The 21,997-nt window shown below is 44.0% G+C and overlaps 1 protein-coding gene across 1 annotated transcript in view; it reads right to left on the reverse strand.

The window, feature by feature from the left end:
* Positions 1 to 3,839: 3,839 nt before the first annotated feature.
* Positions 3,840 to 21,997, reverse strand: part of LOC126291475 (trichohyalin-like) — a 75,381-nt gene continuing 57,223 nt past the window's right edge. The window contains exon 10 of the mRNA XM_049984985.1: positions 3,840 to 3,965. Within this exon, the coding sequence (XP_049840942.1) occupies positions 3,840 to 3,965 (126 nt within the window). The remainder of the gene's footprint in view (positions 3,966 to 21,997) is intronic.

The raw sequence follows: 21,997 nt of genomic DNA on the forward strand, positions 1-21,997 counted from the left end.
TCATGATTGTCGAAGTAGAGAGGATATAAAATGTAGACTGGCAATGGCAAGGGAAGCGTTTCTGAACAAGAGAAATTTGTTAACATCGAGTATAGATTTAGGTGACAGGAAGTCGTTTTTGAAGGTATTTGTATGGAGTGTAGCCATGTATGGAAGTAAAACATGGACGTCAAATAGTTTGTACAAGAAGAGTGTAGAAACTTTCGAAATATGGTGCTACACAAGAATGCTGAAGATCAGGTGGGTAGATCACATAACTAATGAGGAGGTATTGAATAGAACTGGGGAGAAGAGAAATTTGTGGCACAACTTCACTAGAAGAAGGGATCAGTTGGTAGGATATGTTTTAAGGCATCAAGCGATGACCAATTTAGTATTGGAGGGCAGCGTGGAGGGTAAAAATCGTAGAGGGAGACCAAGAGATGAATAAACTAAGCAGATTCAGAAGGATGTAGGCTGCAGTACGTACTGGGAGATGAAGCACCTTCACAGGATAGGGTAGCATGGAGAGCTGCATCAAACCAGTCTCTGGACTGAAGACCAGATCGACAACACACCTCACCGACTCACCCTTCTGCTCCGCATGCTCTCTTACCGACTGTAAAGAACACAGATTTACATGTATAATCGCGAGAGCAATATGGACCAGAATCGGAAGGACGCCGGCGCGCATCAATAGAACAACAGCTCATGCCACAACTACAGCTGACTTCTTCAACCCAGACGAGTTCCTTTTGCCCAAAATGAAGAGAAGCGCAGTGAATTGGCTAAAAGTGCTCTCTGTATATTACAGTCTGGCGAACGAAGGAAAGAGAACAGTAGCATGCGGATGTACGTCACGGCAGAACACTTCGACAGACGAGAAACTACACTCCTGGAAATTGAAATAAGAACACCGTGAATTCATTGTCCCAGGAAGGGGAAACTTTATTGACACATTCCTGGCGTCAGATACATCACATGATCACACTGACAGAACCACAGGCACATAGACACAGGCAACAGAGCATGCACAATGTCGGCACTAGTACAGTGTATATCCACCTTTCGCAGCAATGCAGGCTGCTATTCTCCCATGGAGACGATCGTAGAGATGCTGGATGTAGTCCTGTGGAACGGCTTGCCATGCCATTTCCACCTGGCGCCTCAGTTGGACCAGCGTTCGTGCTGGACGTGCGGACCGCGTGAGACGACGCTTCATCCAGTCCCAAACATGCTCAATGGGGGACAGATCCGGAGATCTTGCTGGCCAGGGTAGTTGACTTACACCTTCTAGAGCACGTTGGGTGGCACGGGATACATGCGGACGTGCATTGTCCTGTTGGAACAGCAAGTTCCCTTGCCGGTCTAAGAATGGTAGAACGATGGGTTCGATGACGGTTTGGATGTACCGTGCACTATTCAGTGTCCCCTCGACGATCACCAGAGGTGTACGGCCAGTGTAGGAGATCGCTCCCCACACCATGATGGTGTTGACCCTGTGTGCCTCGGTCGTATGCAGTCCTGATTGTGGCGCTCACCTGCACGGCGCCAATCACGCATACGACCATCATTGGCACCGAGGCAGAAGCGACTCTCATCGCTGAAGACGACACGTCTCCATTCGTCCCTCCATTCACGCCTGTCGCGACACCACTGGAGGCGGGCTGCACGATGTTGGGGCGTGAGCGGAAGACGGCCTAACGGTGTGCGGGACCGTAGTCCAGCTTCATGGAGACGGTTGCGAATGCTCCTCGCCGATACCCCAGGAACAACAGTGTCCCTAATTTGCTGGGAAGTGGCGGTGCGGTCTTCTACAGCACTGCGTAGGATCCTATGGTCTTGGCGTGCATCCGTGCGTCGCTGCGGTCCGGTCCCAGGTCGACGGGCACGTGCACCTTCCGCCGACCACTGGCGACAACATCGATGTACTGTGGAGACCTCACGCCCCACGTGTTGAGCAATTCGGCGGTACGTCCACCCGACCTCCCGCATGCCCACTATTCGCCCTCGCTCAAAGTCCGTCAACTGCACATACGGTTCACGTCCACGCTGTTGCGGCATGCTACCAGTGTTAAAGACTGCGATGGAGTTCCGTATGCCACGGCAAACTGGCTGACACTGACGGCGGCGTTGCACAAATGCTGCGCAGCTAGCGCCATTCGACGGTCAACGCCGCGGTTCCTGGTGTGTCCGCTGTGCCGTGCGTGTGATCATTGCTTGTACAGCCCTCTCGCAGTGTCCGGAGCAAGTATGGTGGGTCTGACACACCGGTGTCAATGTGTTCTTTTTTCCATTTCCAGGAGTGTATAAAGAAGAATTAGCCAACTTTTTACTAAATGTCTTAAGGTTCAAAATGGTTCTGAGCACTATGCGACTGAACTTCTGAGGTCATCAGTCGCCTAGAACTTAGAACTAATTAAACCTAACTAACCTAAGGACATCACACACATCCATGCCCGAGGCAGGATTCGAACCTGCGACCGTAGCGGTCACTCGGTTCCAGACTGTAGCGCCTAGAACCGCACGGCCACTCCGGCTGGCTGTATGTCTTAAGGAAATGTTTTAGTTAGTAACAACTGTAAGGAGAAATATGCCTGTGTGACATGAGATGAATGGTACGCACCGATATAATATTTACTGATGTGCTGCGTATTGTATATGTAATGTGTGTGTATGTGAAACAAGAACTGTAGATTAACAGTTTTGTCATGAAAGTTATTTAATATTTAAAAAAAGTTTAGCGTCGCTCCCTTCGATGCGAAGGGCTGGGGTTCGATTCCTGATAAGTCCTTAAATAGGAGAAGTCGGGCTAAAATAACATAGCGTTTTGTTTTTAGGTCATTATTGCTTCATAAACCATTGTGTTAAATAAAATTTGTATCAAGACCGTGCCTCATTCACATGTAAGTTTCGCTATCTTGGTGCCATGTTTTTAAATTAATATAAACTATATGTTTTTGATGGTCTTGTAAAGAGCGCATAATACGCCATTTTAGACGGATGTGAGGGTAAAATGACACACGAGTACGAAAAAGTAAGAAATTAAGATGAACATTAGATATTTGATATATTTAATACATTTGTACGTAACAAGTAAAAGACTATTCCTGTAACAATTCTTCAACAGTAACAATTAAGGTTCCTCAGTTCAATAGCACAAAAAATGAAGACAAAGTGGAAATACGTATAATGTGAATCCATGAAACAACAAAATTAGTTCCGTTTTTGAAACAATAATTCTCGACAATCCTTTCTATTTGCAGTTATCACAACTAAAGATTTTTGTTCTGTGCCGTACGCCAGCACATTCAGTGTGTGCCCTCAAATTACATGGTGACACCGTAACCAGTGTTCTACGGGATTTGAAAGCGAGTGAAGTCCCAAGCAGTAAAAACAGTGGCAATCGTCGCAAGCAGCGTTGTTCTAATCAAAGAGGTCTTTTTTTGTACAATATTTCTTAGTCAAAATTGTTTTCTCTTTACTTTTGTCGATTACTCGGAATACACGTTGTCTCACTTCCTTCATACTCATACCAAACATACACGACTCCAATAGTTTCGCCGGCCTTTCTGGCCGAGCGGTTCTAGGCTCTTCAGTCTGGAACCGCGAGACCGCTACTGTCGCAGGTTAGAGTCCTGCCTCGGGCATGGATGTGTGTGATGTCCTTAGGTTAGCTACGTTTAAGTAGTTCTAAGTTCTCAGATGTTAAGTCCCATAGTCCTCAGAGCCATTTTGAACCAATAGTTTCACGTGTTGTACCAGTTAACGCTCCAATGCAGTACTGAAAGTTGTCTGGAATCTGCCCAGTCCTTTCTGTAACACCAGTGAATATTTTGTTCGTATTCCTAGTACGTCTTCTAAACCTGCCTGGGGAATTCCGCGTGCGTTTGACGCCACAGCCATCCCATCTCGGCCCTGGTAACTGCATCTCTAGCCTGCTTCATCTGCACTGCATCCTGGCTGTCTTGACGATTTCCTGCCATCTGCAAGCGGAAATTCACAAATTTATGTAGATTCGTAGCATTTCAGTATCATTGCACATTTATTAGTTTATGTTTAATGTTTCGTTTAATTCATTTTATTATACGGGGTGAAGCGAAATTCACGCACTCGGGCTTCTCAGTGCAACTCCTCACGTGCTAGCGATAAAAAAATGTCTCTCACAAAATTTCGTGCGGCGAGTTCATCCGGCAGAAAAAGGAAGTTAAAGAGTGGCAATCTGGCAACACTGTAACCACAGGTAACTAACTACCTGTGTGAGCACTTATCCATTGTACTGTGCAGTTGGAGCAGCGTTTGAGTTTAGGTATAATATGCAGCAGGTCGATGGTTCGATCGTGAGTAGAGAGCATATTCTTTTTCTTTTTTATTTGTCGAAGTTACTGCAGGTGGTACGGTACAGCCATCTTAATACCCAACAGCGATTGCAGCGGGTCCTCTAGAAAACACTTGCACTTACATACTACAATCGTGGAAATGGTAGACTGGTCAGCTTTGAAAGAAGCCCTTTTCATGTCATGGAATTTCACAATACCTCATCCAATAGATGGGAAATCTTTTTTCTTTGTATCCTCCTCCAGTGGTCCCAGAGATCAGTTGCAACTATTATTCTTGCCTCGTTCAGGTCCATACATTTCATTACGGCGTTACCAATAGGACTATCAATGTGCGTTGCGAATAATGTCCAGACTCTGTTACTATTTGTATGTGTTATCACCATGGTCCCACGCCTTTCAAGGCTGAGTCTAGTAACTGCATGCTGTTTAGTACGCAGTTCATTCAATTCATTATTATTATTCTATCGATGGAATTGTGGGAACATCACGTATATTACAGTTAGGGACACAGTGTAATTCGAAACAGAATATTTCATAATTAGCGATGTCGGTCTGAATCATACAGAACAATGCCTGTCAAAGGGGTAATGCGCATTACATGAAACAGGAGCATCTTTAGCATCTCAAAATTGATATTGTTTTTGTAGTTATTCTGTCCTATGACAGGTCATTTGTTTCAACTGTATTTCTTATTTGTCTAACCATGTACACTCCTGGAAATGGAAAAAAGAACACATTGACACCGGTGTGCCAGACCCACCATACTTGCTCCGGACACTGCGAGAGGGCTGTACAAGCAATGATCACACGCACGGCACAGCGGACACACCAGGAACCGCGATGTTGGCCGTCGAATGGCGCTAGCTGCGCAGCATTTGTGCACCGCCGCCGTCAGTGTCAGCCAGTTTGCCGTGGCATACGGAGCTCCATCGCAGTCTTTAACACTGGTAACATGCCGCGACAGCGTGTACGTGAACCGTATGTGCAGTTGACGGACTTTGAGCGAGGGCGTATAGTGGGCATGCGGGAGGCCGGGTGGACGTACCGCCGAATTGCTCAACACGTGGGGCGTGAGGTCTCCACAGTACATCGATGTTGTCGCCAGTGGTTGGCGGAAGGTGCACGTGCCCGTCGACCTGGGACCGGACCGCGGCGACGCACGGATGCACGCCAAGACCGTAGGATCCTACGCAGTGCCGTAGGGGACCGGACCGCCACTTCCCAGCAAATTAGGGACACTGTTGCTCCTGGGGTATCGGCGAGGACCATTCGCAACCGTCTCCATGAAGCTGGGCTACGGTCCCGCACACCGTTAGGCCGTCTTCCGCTCACGCAGCAACATCGTGCAGCCCGCCTCCAGTGGTGTCGCGACAGGCGTGAATGGAGGGACGAATGGAGATGTGTCGTCTTCAGCGATGAGAGTCGCTTCTGCCTTGGTGCCAATGATGGTCGTATGCGTGTTTGGCGCCCTGCAGGTGAGCGCCACAATCAGGACTGCATACGACCGAGGCACACAGGGCCAACACCCGGCATCATGGTGTGGGGAGCGATCTCCTACACTGGCCGTATACCTCTGATGATCGTCGAGGGGACACTGAATAGTGCACGGTATATCCAAACCGTCATCGAACCCATCGTTCTACCATTCCTAGACCGGCAAGGGAACTTGCTGTTCCAACAGGACAATGCACGTCCGCATGTATCCCATGCCACCCAACGTGCTCTAGAAGGTGTAAGTCAACTACCCTGGCCAGCAAGATCTCTGGATCTGTCCCCCATTGCGCATATTTGGGACTGGATGAAGCGTCGTCTCACGCGGTCTGCACGTCCAGCACGAACGTTGGACCAACTGACGCGCCAGGTGGAAATGGCATGGCAAGCCGTTCCACAGGACTACATCCAGCATCTCTACGATCGTCTCCATGGGAGAATAGCAGCCTGCATTGCTGCGAAAGGTGGATATACACTGTACTAGTGCCGACATTGAGCATGCCCTGTTGCCTGTGTCTATGTGCCTGTGGTTCTGCCAGTGTGATCATGTGATGTATCTGACCCCAGGAATGTGTCAATAAAGTTTCCCCTTCCTGAGACAATGAATTCACGGTGTTCTTATTTCAATTTCCAGGAGTGTATTTGTTACATTCAGAGTTACAAAATATTGTAAATTTAGGATACATGTGACGTAAGAAACGGCGTATATTACAGTATGAAATGTTAGAATGAAATTAGCAAAAAGATAAAAAAAATGCGCCCCAACCCAAGATCGAACCCAAGCGCTCCTGCATGCTAACCCAAAACTCCATTTTCTGCGTCAACTGTGTAGCACAACTAACGTGCTGACAAAAGTAATTACATACATACGGTTACAGTGTTGCTAGATTTCCAATCTTTAACGTCCTTTTTCTGCCGGATGCACTCGCCGGACGAAATTTTGCAACAGACCCTTTTTTTTTTATCATTGGCATGTGAGGAATCGCGCTGCGAAGCCCGAGTGCGTGAATTTCGCTTCACCCTGGATAATGACCTACTGCTATTGTTATTAAATTTTAACAGATAAGTAAAACAAATAGCTTAATTAATATCAAAGATCACACAGAACTAAAATCCACATCGGGGTCAAATGACATACTGTGTCATTTTACCCTGACACACGGTTTGTCATTATAGCCTGAAACGCCTTCTTCGATTCATTCAAGAAACGATCACTTACTGCGTACTCTAGCAGAACCTTCTACCTCTCAAAACATAGCTAAAAGTATGCTTTACAAAAGAACTTACACTTTTCTGAAACACTTACTTACTTTCTTACGCTACTAATGAATGAATATATGTGAATAAAAGTAAAAAAATAGGAGGCTTACCTGTAAGTTTTTCGTTCACAGTACCAAAACGAAGCCGGCCGGAGTGGCCGTGCGGTTCTAGGCGCTACAGTCTGGAACTGAGCGACCGCTACGGTCGCAGGTTCGAATCCTGCCCCGGGCATGGATGTGTGTGATGTCCTTAGGTTAGTTAGGTTTAAGTAGTTCTAAGTTCTAGGGGACTGATGACCACAGCAGTTAAGTCCCATAGTGCTCAGAGCTATTTCAACCATCTTTTAAGTTCCAACTCTCGTACGTAGCAACTGAGTTACCAATCGTCCTTTTTTATACAGCTTAGTGCAGATGGTACACTCAACTGGTTTCGTCCATAGCCTTGCTATGCCGTTTTCCCGGGTATGTCGTTATAGCCTGACTTACTCTGTTTTCCGACGTAGGGTGGTCTGGAACGGGATCTACTGACTTTTTGTGAGGCTGCTTGGATAAAGAAGCATGATCAGGCTTCATTTACTGGCAACAACGGCTGGGTGGATTGGTGGCATGCTGATCGCATAACCCATGTCATACATCGCTCCTCGTAGTGTAATGTAGGCGGCAGTCGGCTATTTGAAACAAGCCTAAGCGTCCCTTTAAAGGATCAGACTTATTTGCCGGATTCGGAGGTTTGTCAAACGAGTGTGTAGAGGTTCGAGCCTAGTTTGTCAGACTTAACATCGCTTTTGAAGTTGCTGTCACAACAAGTTCCGACTTCGACACGCGAAAATTGTCTGCGCACGCTGTATATCGTGTCGCGAATTACTATGACAATAGTGGCAATGGCCACAAAGCAGATAGAGCATGTGAATTGATTCATAAAGAAAAAGGCTTCTGTCCATTTTAGCTATCTGTTGGGAAATCACGAAAAACTATTTAGACTTTTTACTATCATAACAGAAAACTGTTATCATCCAACAGAGAACGCACATTAAGATTATTCCGAACATGTTTCATGAATTTCTCGTCAGTAGTTGATTGTTTAAATCTTGTGAATGATAAGTTTTCTTTGATGATGATGATGAGATCCCATACTCCGAGGAGCGTAGTGAACGATGCGGGAGACACGCACCGCCATTGCCTTAAAAAAATATATAAAAAAATAAAAAAAAGCGGTTCAAATGGCTCTGAGCACAGTGGGACTTAACATGTGAGGTCATCAGTCCCCTAGAGTTACAATTACTTAAACCTAACTAACCTAAGGACATCATAGACATCCATGCCCGAGGCAGGATTCGAACCTGCGACCATAGCAGTCGCGCGGTTCTAGACCGAAGCCCCTAGAACCGCTCGGTCACAACAGCCGGCGCCATTGCCTTCCACTGACGGTAATGGGGAATGACTGATGATGATGAAAACAACACAACAACACCCAGTCATTTCGAGGCAGGGAAAATTCCCCACCGTGCCGGGAATCGAACCCGGCACCCCGCGCGCAGGAAGCCAGAACGCTACCGCAAGACCACGATCTTTATGAATTATTTTACAACTGCGTAGCTGTAATGATCAAACCGCACAAAGTTTCTATACAGCTTTTATTTGTTACAATATTATAGTGCAGCAAACCTCCTAGTCACAGGATGCAGAACAGCTATCGGAATGAGTCGAAATCTTCCACGTCCTCCTCCAATGATATTCTTCGTTCTCACCTCCTCCAGTCGTAGTAGGCCAAGAAGTCAGCTCCGTGAAGCTCTCGTGATACTCATCGGGCATATACGCGATCTTTTTTTTTTTTTTCAGGTCATCAGTTTCCGTTTCCTTAACAGGTACCTTTCCCGCTGGGTACGCAGGGATTTTTGACAAACATGATTGTCCTCCACTGGGGCTATCTAGGCTGAACGCGTTTATGCTCAAGCCATCAGTGAACGGTCTAGCTGTGGCAACACCCTTACACTCCGAATTATGAGAGAAATGTGAAAACTATTGACTGTTAAAATTAATTTTGTCTTTCTTCTGGATCATTCTACCTCTAGTCTCCTCGGAAACTGCGCTCTTGGAACAAAACTGAAGCCAGCAGCTTTTGAAATCTAATGTGTAAGGAGTCAACTTGTTGAGATTATTTGAGCTATGAATAGTGCTCTGATTTATAACTGTCATTGTATACAAACGATCTACTCTTTTCTGCGGTGGCGTTCTCGCTTCCCGCGCCCGGGTTCCCGGATTGGATTCCCGGCGGGGTCATGGATTTTCTCTGCCTCGTGATGGCTGGGTGTTGTGTGTTGTCCTTAGGTTAGTTAGGTTTAAGTAGTTCGAAGTTCTAGGAGACTGATGACCATAGATGTTAAGTCCCATAGTGCTCAGAGCCATTTGAACCATTTCTTTCTACTCTTTTCAGAGACTTGTTAATGATACTGAAACCTCGATTGTATGGCTTGAAGGTGTACCCTCTCACTGGGGAAAAGTGTTCAGCTTTTTTTTAAAAATCTTTCTGTATCTGTCAGTGCTCAAAGATGTTGCGGGGACTACATTGCTCACGTAATCCATGAGCAGTGAACATACCTCATTCGGAGCCTTTTTCGCATCCCCTTCATGGTACAGAGATATTTTGGCAGTATTCTCTTTGATGTTATGAAAGGCAAACACATTGGCTTTAATTTGACGTAGATAGTATGTTTCCTGAACGAAAATTACTGGTACAGTTAAATTTTGTGTATAATATGCGCAGATGGTACGCATCTTTTTCTCATATTCATTCTTTTTAGACTCCTGCTTTAATCTGTTATCAAATGTCTTTTCTGTCCGCTAGCGTGCTATCATCTCACCGGAAGCAGTTCTTTTCGCAGCATCGCTCAAATGCGAGCTCTTTACTTTGATTATCGCATCCTCATAAGTGCAGCAGCAATCAGCATGAGGTTGACCAAATTTTCGGCTGAATTGTGTTTTGAAGTACTGATAGTATGATGTGAAGCCTATTGTAACAACTAGCTGTTTCAGTTTAAACATAATACATAATTCTTTAACTTTAAGCCTTTATCAAAATATTTAATTATACACGCAGAATAATGGCTTTCAAATACTGGGAAACCCCAAGTATGCTCTTTAACAAGAGTAATGTTTCTGGTTGTAAATCAAAGTGTTTGGGGTTCTTTCCTCCTAAATCGTTTAGAATCCGACCAAGTAGTAAAGGTCTCTGAAGTCTTCTCGTTTCCGACATACAGAATACCATTGTACATACAATACCTCTATTCGTTTTTCACACTATCTTCCTCCCTTTTACGACCTTGGGCGACAGGATGCAGTTAGACTTCGTGAGAATGCGTCTCGTTGATCCTTGCTGTCCATATTAGAAACGCGCTTAAAAACTGATAACAGACATATTCTGCATACATTTCTTCTTGCACCTGGGATATAACAGAAACAAAATTGGAACATGCAGCTAGCAGTTAACGTCGTTCTATAGTCTCACTAGCAAGACGGGATAGATATAGAGTGTATTACAAGGAGTAAATTAATGTTTTACTAAAGTCTACCTGCAGTCAGGCCCAGCTGTTTTTGCTGGTGTAATTGTCCCTTTTGCATTGATGTTCTCCAAGCCTTTGGTCCGATGTTTTCTCACATTCGGCTTCAAGAGTGATGGATCAGATTTTGTCTTCGATTTGATTCATCGCGTTCAACACAGTCGTCATTCTGTCACTTTGTGAATGGCAGACACTACAAAACATAGGTTTATAGATTCTGTGCTGCGCGGAGTGACCGTGCGGTTTGGGGCGTCATGCCTCGGATTGCACGGTCCCTCCCGCCGGAGATTCGAGTCCTCCCTCGTGCATTAGTGTGTGTGTTGTTCTTGGCATAAGTTAGTTTAAGTAGTGTGTAATTCTAGGGACTGATGACCTAAGCAGTTTGGTCCCTCAGGAATTCACACTCGTTTCAACATAGGCTCTGTATAACGAAAAGTAATAAAATGTAAAGGCTTGAAAGTCATCATGCTTACGACAGTGACTGTTAAACGGTTTATTTCCATTACTGCAATTTCGGCCTTAGGCCATTATCTAGTAAAGCTGAAGTACAAAATATTTATAAAATATTTTACAAAAATCGTTGTGTATATTGACATTCGGCCGATTACATCATCATCATCATCATCATTTAAGACTGATTATGCCTTTCAGCGTTCAGTCTGGAGCATAGCCCCCTTTATAAAATTCCTCCATGATCCCCTATTCAGTGTTAACATTGGTGCCTCTTCTGATGTTAAACCTATTCCTTCAAAATCATTCTTAACCGAATCCAGGTACCTTCTCCTTGGTCTGCCCCGACTTCTCCTACCCTCTACTGCTGAACCCATGAGTCTCTTGGGTAACCTTGCTTCTCCCATGCGTGTAACATGACCCCACCATCTAAGCCTGTTCGCCCTGACTGCTACATCTATGGAGTTCATTCCCAGTTTTTCTTTGATTTCCTTGTTGTGGACACCCTCCTACCATTGTACCTGCAATCATCCTAGCTACTTTCATATCCGTAACCTCAACCTTGTTGATAAGGTAACCTGAATGCACCCAGCTTTCTCTCCCATACAACAAAGTTGGTCGAAAGATTGAACGGTGCACAGATAACTTAGTCTTGGTACTGACTTCCTTCTTGCAGAAGAGAGTAGATCGTAGCTCAGCGCTCACTGCATTATCTTTGCTACACCTGGCTTCCAGTTCTTTCACTATGTTGCCATCCTGTGAGAATATGCATCCTAAGTACTTGAAACCGTCCACCTGTTCTAACTTTGTTCCTCCTATTTGGCACTCAATCTGTTTATATTTCTTTCCCACTGACATTTCTTTCGTTCTGGAGATCCTTATCTTCATACCATAGTCCTTTCATTTCTGATCTAGCTCTGAAATATTACTTTGCAAACTTTCAATCGAATCTGCCATCACAACTAGGTCATCCGCATATGCAAGACTGCTTATTTTGTGCTCACATATCTTGATCTCACCCAGCCAGTCTATTGTTTTCAACATATGATCCATAAATAATATGAACAACACTGGAGACAGGTTGCAGCCTCGTCTTACCCCTTAAACTACTCTGAACCATGAACTCAATTTACCGTCAACTCTAACTGTTGCCTGACTATCCATGTAAAGACCTTTAATTGCTTGCAAAAGTTTGCCTCCCATTCCATAATCTCGTAGAACAGACAATAATTTCCTCCTAGGAACCCAGTCATATGCCTTTTCTAGATCTATAAAGCATACATACAATTCCCTGTTCGACTCATAACACTTCTCCATTATTTGCCGTAAGCTAAAGATCTGGTCCTGACAACCTCTAAGAGGCCTAAACCCACACTGATTTTCATCCAATTGGTCCTCAACTAATACTCGCACTTTCCTTTCAGCAATATCTGAGAAGATTTTACCCACAACACTGATCAAATAGATACCTCTGTAGTTGTTACAATATTTTCTGTTTCCATGTTTAAAGATTGGTGTGATTACTGCTTTTGTCCAGTCTGATGGAAACTGTCCCGACTCCCAGGCCATTTCAATTATCCTGTGTAGCCATTTAAGACCTGACATTCCACTGTATTTCATGAGTTCTGACTTAATTTCATCCACCCCAGCTGCTTTATTGCACTGCAATCTATTGACCATTTTCTCCACTTCCTCAAACGTGATCCTATATCTATCATCATTCCTATCCCCTTCTACCTCGAAACCTGAAACATTACCGATCGCATTTTCACCTACGTTGAGCAACTCTACAAAATATGCCCTCCATCTGCCCAAGGCATCCACAGGATTCACCAGCAGTTTTCAAGATCTGTCCAAAATACTTGTCATTTCCTTCTTACCTCCTTTTCAAAGACTGCTAATTACACTCCAGAATGGTTTTCCAGCAGCTTGACCCATAGTCTCCAACCTGATTCCAAAGTCTTCCCAAGATTTCTTCTTGGATGCTGCAATTATCTGTTTGGCTTTGTTTCTTTCTTCAACATAACTTTCTCTGTCTATCTGAGTTCTAGTATGTAGCTATTTTTCCTTTTACAGGTTGCCTTGACTGTGTCATTCCACCAAGCTGTTTGCTTCATCCTACTTTTACACACTACTGTTCCAAGACATTCTTCAGCCACTTCTAGTACTGTGTCCCTGTACCTTGTCCATTCATTTTCCAATGACTGTAATTGACTACATTCAACTAACTGGTACCTTTCTGAGATCGCTGTTATGTGCTTGTGCCTGATTTCCTTATCCTGAAGTTTCTCCACTCTTATCCTCCTACATATGGACCTGACCTCCTGCACTTTCGGCCGATTACACAAAATGAAAAATGCAGCTATGTAAATTACAGGTTTTGGCTTTAAGTCATGTCTACTTTACACAAGCTGACACATTTATATGTCGTCATTTGTATTTCAGCTGCACTTGATAATGGCCTAGGGCCGAAACTGCAATAGCGGAAATAAAAAGTTTAACAGTCACTGGCGTAAACATGATGTCTTTCATGAAAAGTTAATTACGTTGCAAGGCGTTCCAGATATGCTCAATAATGTTCATGTGTGGGGAGTTTGATAGGCAGCGGAAGTGCTTAAACTCAGGACGGTGTTCCTGGAGCCACTCTGTAGCAATTCTCCACGTGTGGGGTGTAGCTTTGTCCTGCTGGAATTGCCCAAGTCATTCGGAATGCACAATGGACACGAATAGATGCAGGTGGTCAGACAGGATGCTTAAGTACGTGTCACCTGTCAGAGTCGTATCTGAACGTATCAGGGATCCCATTTCATTCCAACTGCACACGCCCAACACCAATACAGAGCCTCCAGCAGCTTGAACAGTCCCCTGGTGACATGCAGGGTCCATGGATTCATGAGGTTGTCCCCGTACCCGTGCACGTCCATCCGCTCGACACTATTTGAAACGAGACTCGTCCGACCAGGCAACATTTTTCTAGGCGTCAACAGACCAGTGTCAGTGTTGACGGGCGCATGCGAGATTTAAAGCTTTTTGTCGCGCAGTCATCAAGGGTACAGGAGTGGGCCTTCGGCTCCGAACGCCCATATCGATGAAGTTTCATTGAATGGTTCGCACGCTGACACTTGTTGATGACCCAGCACTGAAATCAGCAGAAGTTTTCTGACGGGTTGCATCTCCGTCACGGTGAACGATACTCTTCAGTAGGCGTCGGTCCCGTTCTTGCAGCATCTTTTCCCGGGCGCAGCGATGTCGGAGATTTGATGTTTCACCGGATTCGTCTGCCCCCTAAGGGGCCTCTCAGCCAATGACGCCAAACGCTCATTTCCAAGTTACCGGATTCGTGATATTCGTGGCACACTCGTGAAATGGTCGTACGGGAAAATCCCTACTTCATCGCTACCTCAGAGATACTGTGTCCCATCGCTCGTGCCTCGACTACAACACCACTTTCAGACTCACTTACATCTTGATAATCTGCCATTGTAGGAGCAGTAACAGATGTTTACAATTGCGCCAGACACTTGTCTTATACGGCCGTTACCGACCGCAGCGCCGTATTCCGCCGATTTACATATCTCTGTATTAGAATACACAGTATACAATAATGATGCAGTCACACAGTCAAATACCAATGCACAAAAAACAAGAGAATACCGTCTGTATGGGTATTTCATAAAATCACTGATGATGCCCTTCCTTTACAGAACGCTAACGTCCCAATCAAAAAAATGGCTCTGAGTACTATGGGACTTAACATCTATGGTCATCAGTCCCCTAGAACTTAGAACTACTTAAACCTAACTAACCTAAGGACATCACACAGATCCATGCTCGAGGCAGGATTCGAACATGCGACCGTAGTAGTCGCGCGGTTCCGGACTGAGCGCCTTAACCGCGAGATCACCGCGGCCGGCTAACGTCCCAATCACAAAGCCACAGTGACAGAGACGAACATTCATGACGAGATGAACATTCAAGACGTGAAATTCAGTGTTAACTCAGATTCGAAAAAAGACAATGGACTGATGCCCTTGTTGTATGAATCGATTCATATCTTGCATTGACGTAAGGCGTGACGTTCATGAAAAACATACACTATTCGAAAGCTGCACCAAATCCACTATGTTAAGGATACAGCAATGAAATTTTGTATCATGCTTTACACGAAATTAGCTCATTTACTGTTAAGTTCCTTGGATTAAATGTATTTAACTTCTCTATGGAATTTAAAAATCTTATATTCAAACAGCAATATATGTGTTACTTATAATCCTTCATGACTGCAAAAACGTTAAGTCACATGACCGGTTTCGGTTCCGCTAGAACCATCTTCAGATCTGAAATGACAATGATACTACATTACTGGCCATTAAAATTGCAACGCCAAGAAGAAATGCAGATAATAAACGGGTATTCATTGGACAAACATATTATACTAGAACTGACATGTGATTACGTTTTCACGCAATTTGGGTGCATAGATCTTGAGAAATCAGTTCCCAGAACAACCACCTCTGTCCATAATAACGGCCTTGATACGCCTCGGCATTGAGTCAAACAGAGCTTGGATGGCGTGTACAGGTGCAGGTGCCCATGCTGCTTCAACACGATACCACAATTCATCAAGAGTAGTGACTGGCGTATTGAGACGAGCCAGTTGCTCGGCCACCATTGACCAGACGTTTTCAATTGGTGAGAGATCTGGAGAATGTGCTGGCCAGGGCAGCAGTGGAACATTTTCTCTATCCAGAAAGGCCCGTACAGGACCTGCAACATGCGGGCGTGCATTATCCTGCTGAAATGTAGGGTTTCACAGGAATCGAATGAAGGGTAGAGCCACGGGTTGTAACACATCTGAAGTGTAACGTCCACTGTTCAAAGTGCCGTCAGTGCGAATAAGAGGTGACCGAGACGTGTAACCAATGGCACGCGATATCATAACGCCGGGTGATACGCCAGTATGGCGATGACGAATACACGCTTCCAATGTGCGTTCACCGCGATGCCGCTAAACACGGATGAGACCATTATGATTCTGTAAACAGAACCTGGATTCACCCGAAAAATTGATGTTTTGCCATTCGTGCACCCAGGTTCGTCGTTGAGTACGCCATCGCAGGCGCTCCTGTCTGTGATGCAGCGTCAAGGGTAACCGCGGCCATGGTCTCCGAGCTGATAGTTCGTTGATGCTGCTAACGTCGTCGAACTGTTCGTGCAGATGGTTGTTGTTTTGGAAACGTCCCGATCTATTGACTCAGGGATCGAGACTCAGAAGCACGATCCGTTACATCCATGCGGATAAGTTGCCTCTCATCTCAACTGCTAGTGATACGAGGCCGTTGGGATCCAGCACGGCGTTCCCTATTACCCTCCTGAACCCACCGATTCCATATTCTGCTAAGTCATTGGATCTCGACCAACGCGAGCAGCAATGTCGCGATACGAGAAACCGATATTGCGATAAGCTATAATCCGACTATCAAAGTCGGAAACGTGATGGTACGCATTTCTCCTCCTTACACGAGGCATCACAATAACGTTTCACTAGGCAACGCCGGTCACCTGCTGTTTGTTTATGACAAATCGGTTGGAAACTTTCGTCCTGTCAGCACGTTGTAGGTGTCGCCATCGGCGCCAACCTTGTGTGAATGCTCTGAAAATCTAATAATTTGCATATCACAGCATCTTCTTCCTGTCGGTTAAATTTCAATATCTGTAGAACGTCATCTTCGTGGTGTAGCAATTTTAATCGCCAGTACAGTAGGGTAATTTACTATTTGACAAATACAAACCTATTTCGTCCTACCCGAACAACATCAAATGTACCAGAACAATTTCGGTTACAGGAGTAACCCGTCCTCACACAGCAACCTTCACATTCTGCGTCACATTAAATTGGTTGGTAGAATGCACGTCATTTATATTCATTATAAACTCTTACCGACAGGTGGCGTCTGGTACATTTGTTACATTACATATGCACATACTGCATTAAGTAGATTTTTCTGGTGTGCTTTTATCTCTAAATTTACTTACTTCAGATCTGTAGTTGTCAACGTTAAAATCTGTACTTGTCAAAATAAAAATACACAAAAACGTATCGTTTTTGTACGATCAAAAACAAAGGGCGATTTCTATGTCCATGGCGCTGGTTTAGGCTTGTTATCCCCCATGGACTGCTTCCATGGTTCCCGCTATTTCGGTGTTGTGCCGCGAGCCGTTCAGTCGTCTGATGTTCATCGCCGTGGGTATGAGGGCCATGCAGGAGGGTCCCGTCAACGACGGCAGCCGCTGCACGCATCTTCCAGCTGTTTGGCCGTGCACCATCTCTCATCCTTCGGCTTGGACTTCTATACGCAACAGTGATCATTTCAGTAAGTCGCCATAAATACTAAAGTAACTGATTGAACTCGATTTGCTCGTTCTGGATTAAATCCGGGTCTTTCTTTTCGTGGGAGTATATTTCAACTTCTTCCAAAATGTTAAAAACTGTCCCTTACGAACTCTATGTAGGATGCCTAAGTTTTGTTCAATGTTCATGACTGAGTGCTTCAAGGCAACCATATGCGCCCCAAACGCTGTTTTGTTTCGAGAGTAGGTGTGCTCCCTGAATCTACACTACTGGCCATTAAAATTGCTACACCAAGAAGAAATGCAGATAATAAACAGGTATTCGTTGGACAAACATATTATACTAGAACTGACATGTGATTACGTTTTCACGCAATTTGGGTGCATAGATCTTGAGAAATCAGTTCCCAGAACAACCACCTCTGTCCATAATAACGGCCTTGATACGCCTCGGCATTGAGTCAAACAGAACTTGGATGGCGTGTACAGGTACAGGTGCCCATGCTGCTTCAACACGATACCACAGTTCATCCTGAAGAGATAGTGGCGAATTGTGACGACCCAGTTGCTCGGCCACCACTGACCAGACTTTTTCAATTGGTGAGAGATCTGGAGAATGTGCTGGCCAGGGCAGCAGTCGAGCATTTTCTCTATCCAGAAAAGCCCGTACAGGACCTGCAACATGCGATCGTGCATTATCCTGCTGAAATGTGGGGTTTCGCAGAGATCGAATAAAGGGTAGAGCCACGGGTCGTAACACATCTAAAATATAACTTCCACTGTTCAAAGTGCCGTCAATGCGAACAAGAGGTGACCGAGACGTGTAACCAATGGCACCCCAAACCATCACGCAAGGTGATACACCAGCATGGCGATGACGAATACACGCTTCCAATGTGCGTTCACCGCGATGTCGCCAAACACGGATGCGACCATCATGATGCTGTAAACAGAACTTGGATTCATCCGAAAAAATGACGTTTTGCCATTCGTGCATCCAGGTTCGTCGTTGAGTACACCACCTAGGCGCTCCTGTCTGTGATGCAGAAATGGTCTCCAAACTGATAGTCTATGCTGCTGCAAACGTCGTCGAACTGTTCGTGAAGATGGTTGTTGTTTTGCAAAACGTTCCTATCTGTTGACTCAGGGATCGAGACGTGGCTGCACGATCCGTTACAGCCATGTGGATAAGATGCCTGTCATAATGACTGCTAGTGATACGAGGCCGTTGGGATCCAGCACGGCGTTCCGCGTTACCCTCTTGAACCCAGCGATTCCACAATCTTGCTAACAGTCATTGGATCTCGACCAACGCGAGCAGCAATGTCCCGATACGATAAACAGCAATCGCAATAGGCTACAATCCGACCTTTATCAAAGTCGGAAACGTGATGGTACGCATTTCTCCTCCTCACTCGAGGCATCAAAACAACGTTTCACCAGGCAAAGCCGGTCCACTGCTGTTTGTGTATGAGAAATCGGTTCTCAACTTCCCTCGTGTCAGCACGTTGTAGGCGTCGCCACCGGCGCCAACCTTGTGTGATTGCTCTGAGAAGCTCATCATTTTCATATCACAGCATCTTCTTCCTGTCGGTTAAATTTCGCGTCTGTAGCACGCCATTTTCGTGGTGTAGCAATTTTAATGGCCAGTAGTGTAGTTTTAACGTTCCTACCAGTCTGCCCTATGTATTGTTTACAGAAGTCATCACAGTTGATCTTATATACACCTGAATCCTGAAATTTATTCCTGCTATTACATATTCTGTGCCGGAGCTTCAATTTTAGTGTGCTGTTTGTTCAGCACCCTATTTTAACATCGGATTTAAGAAAGCATCTTTCAGTCTTATCCAATTCTTCCACTGTAAGTGAGAGCCACGTATTTTCTCTTGTTGTCCCTCTTAGATCAAATGTGCAAACACTGAAACTTTGGAAACTTATTGTGGACGTGTTCTAGTAATAAATAAAAAATGAACGGAAAAGTCATTTTTATTTGAATGTGCAGTCAGACTTTTAATAACTTTGCCCTGACATTAGAAATAGAAGAAACAGATATGCGAAAAATCTATTCTAGTTCCTCAAAGATAACGAATAATTTTTGAGAATATTTGGCAGCTGCTGTATATTTCAAAGATTTAAAATTTGTATCCTGCATTGCACTTCGTATAGTGAGTACCGTTACCGTTATGACATATGTGAAACAATAAATTGTGTATTACAAGATAATATTATTTTATTGCGCTCTCGCTTGTCTGTCGTGCGTAGTATATTGATATTTCTTTCCTGTGAAACATTTGGATGGGAAAGACGCAACACCTCTACCATTTTGGTAATTTCCACTGATCTTTCGTTTTTGTTCCTATGCTCCTTGCCCAAATGTTTGAGCAGAGCGAATACAAGACTCCTTGTAAATTACACCACGACTTTTGCCAGCATTGTCGTGATCGAATAAGAGTGGGCTATGGATAATTACGGTATCAAATTAAGCAAAGCGAGGCCTTGTTTTGAAAAAAAAAATTCTTTTAAAATTTAACGGTAATAGGAAAATCTCATTAATTTGAAAGAAATTGGAAATATTTCGCGCAACAGCCACTGCTAACTATGTAAAGGATGTCTTAAAATGTTCATCTCTTCAACGCCTAGCTATCTTGTGCATATAAAGCGTAATTGGTGTGATATTTAACTGTCTAAAAGGCTTCCTTCGACCCAACTTCGTATTTCATTTAAGACATTTCCAGAACAGAAGACGCTAACAAGGCAAACGAGATGGCAAAAAGTTCATCTCATCTCTCTAGCGTAAAAAAGTTGCGTTGGTATGATATTTGATTTTTAGAATAGCTCCATTCGCATGATGTAATAAATGCAGTACATTCGAGAACAGCAGGCACTAGGAATACAAATGAGTTGTCAAAAAGCTTATCTTTTGAAGACGTAGCTGTTTAGGCATAAAAAGTTGGATTGGTAAGCCATTTAACTGTCGAAATGAATTCCATCGAATGAAGCACTTTATTCAGGACATATCGAGAACAAAAAACGCTAGGAAGGCATGTCGGAACCAATAAGAGCATGGTCTCTGAACAAAACTTGAAAATATAAATAAAAATTAAAAAAGAACCACTCAATATTTTGTGAAATGAGTTGTCTAAAAGTAAAAAATACACCAGGATTGAGAAATATTTGATGCGCCTTTTGAGTGATGCTCAAAATCGCCTAAGCCCTACAGAAAATGACATGTGTCAAATGTTTTTCTAATCTATTACATTTCTTAGTTTTAGACAAATCGTTTCACAAAGTATTTGACCATTTTTTGAAGTATTTTTTCGTCGTAATTTTCAGTATTGCAGAAATTGACGATACAGAGACATAAATTGGAATAAAAAATTGTCTCGTTCGAACTGTGTATTGGTAAAGTCTGACATCTTCGAAGTCCAGTAAACAACCGGATACAATTTGACAGAAGAGCGCGTAAGCGGACAAACTTGATTGTCAACTCGGCCTTATTGAAAACTTCTCTCAGATCCGTCTCTGTTTGACAGGCACGTCAAATGAAGCAGCACACTGCCAACTAATTCGACAAACGCTTGAGGTTTGATCCTTGAGTCGCGTTTACGTTTATGTTTACGTTTGCTTTTACAAAATGTTGTTTACTGCTTAGGTTCCAACCCTCATGAAATTTCGTCTGTTATGTGCTGTACACCGCCTTCGCATTTTGCGGACTAACTTTTTGTGCATTTCCTTGCACTAGTTTACACGAATCATTATTCGAGCTTGGGTCTAACTGTGCTGAGTAAATCGGGATCAACATCAAATGTAGTAGTCTTCGATATGCCTCAGGTCGACTCTGTCACGTGACATTTCGCTTCAGTCATGATGTGCACAGCGTCGGTGTGATTTTTGGAACGACAGTCGATTTTGGACGACCTTCGCGAAATTTTCCGCCGACGGTCGTCATACAACAACGAAATTCCGATTGTCGACACCCTTTTATGCAGGTTATTGGTACCAGCAGACGGACGAAACGCTTAGAGGCATTGTTGCTGAATTAGGCGTTTACCAAAATAGTAAAAAAAAAAACAACGAATAGCTTGGGTGATTATCTTACAATACTGTTTATTTAAATGCTCACTGTAAACAAATTAGTCGGCAATCTTCTCAGCTGGTGTTTCTTCAACAGTAAAAAAATTACTAATTTTGAAGAAATAGTAGGACCTAATGCCTTATCTCAATATCGACATCTAGTGTTTGTTTATAATATCCTAATAGGTGACTTTTCCGCTGACTTAAAAAAAAAAAAAATAGCCCGTGGATTGCGCAATTAACGAAAAATGTGAAACCATAAATTTCAGAAAAGAAACAAACAAAAAATACATAAAAATAACAAAAAATATTCGCGTGTTCCATAGATATGAAAATGACTAATAAATAAAGAACATATTAAGCAATACAAAATCTAATAGGTATCAAGAAAAAGGCATGTAAACAGTCGGCAGACGATCAAAAAATTGGTCAAATTTGGCGTGTTGGTCAAACTATGCAAAAACTTACATAATGTCAATGGAGAAAATCCGCGCTC

This window comes from Schistocerca gregaria, chromosome 9, assembly GCF_023897955.1.
Source record: "Schistocerca gregaria isolate iqSchGreg1 chromosome 9, iqSchGreg1.2, whole genome shotgun sequence".
Taxonomy (NCBI): Eukaryota; Metazoa; Arthropoda; class Insecta; order Orthoptera; family Acrididae; genus Schistocerca; species Schistocerca gregaria.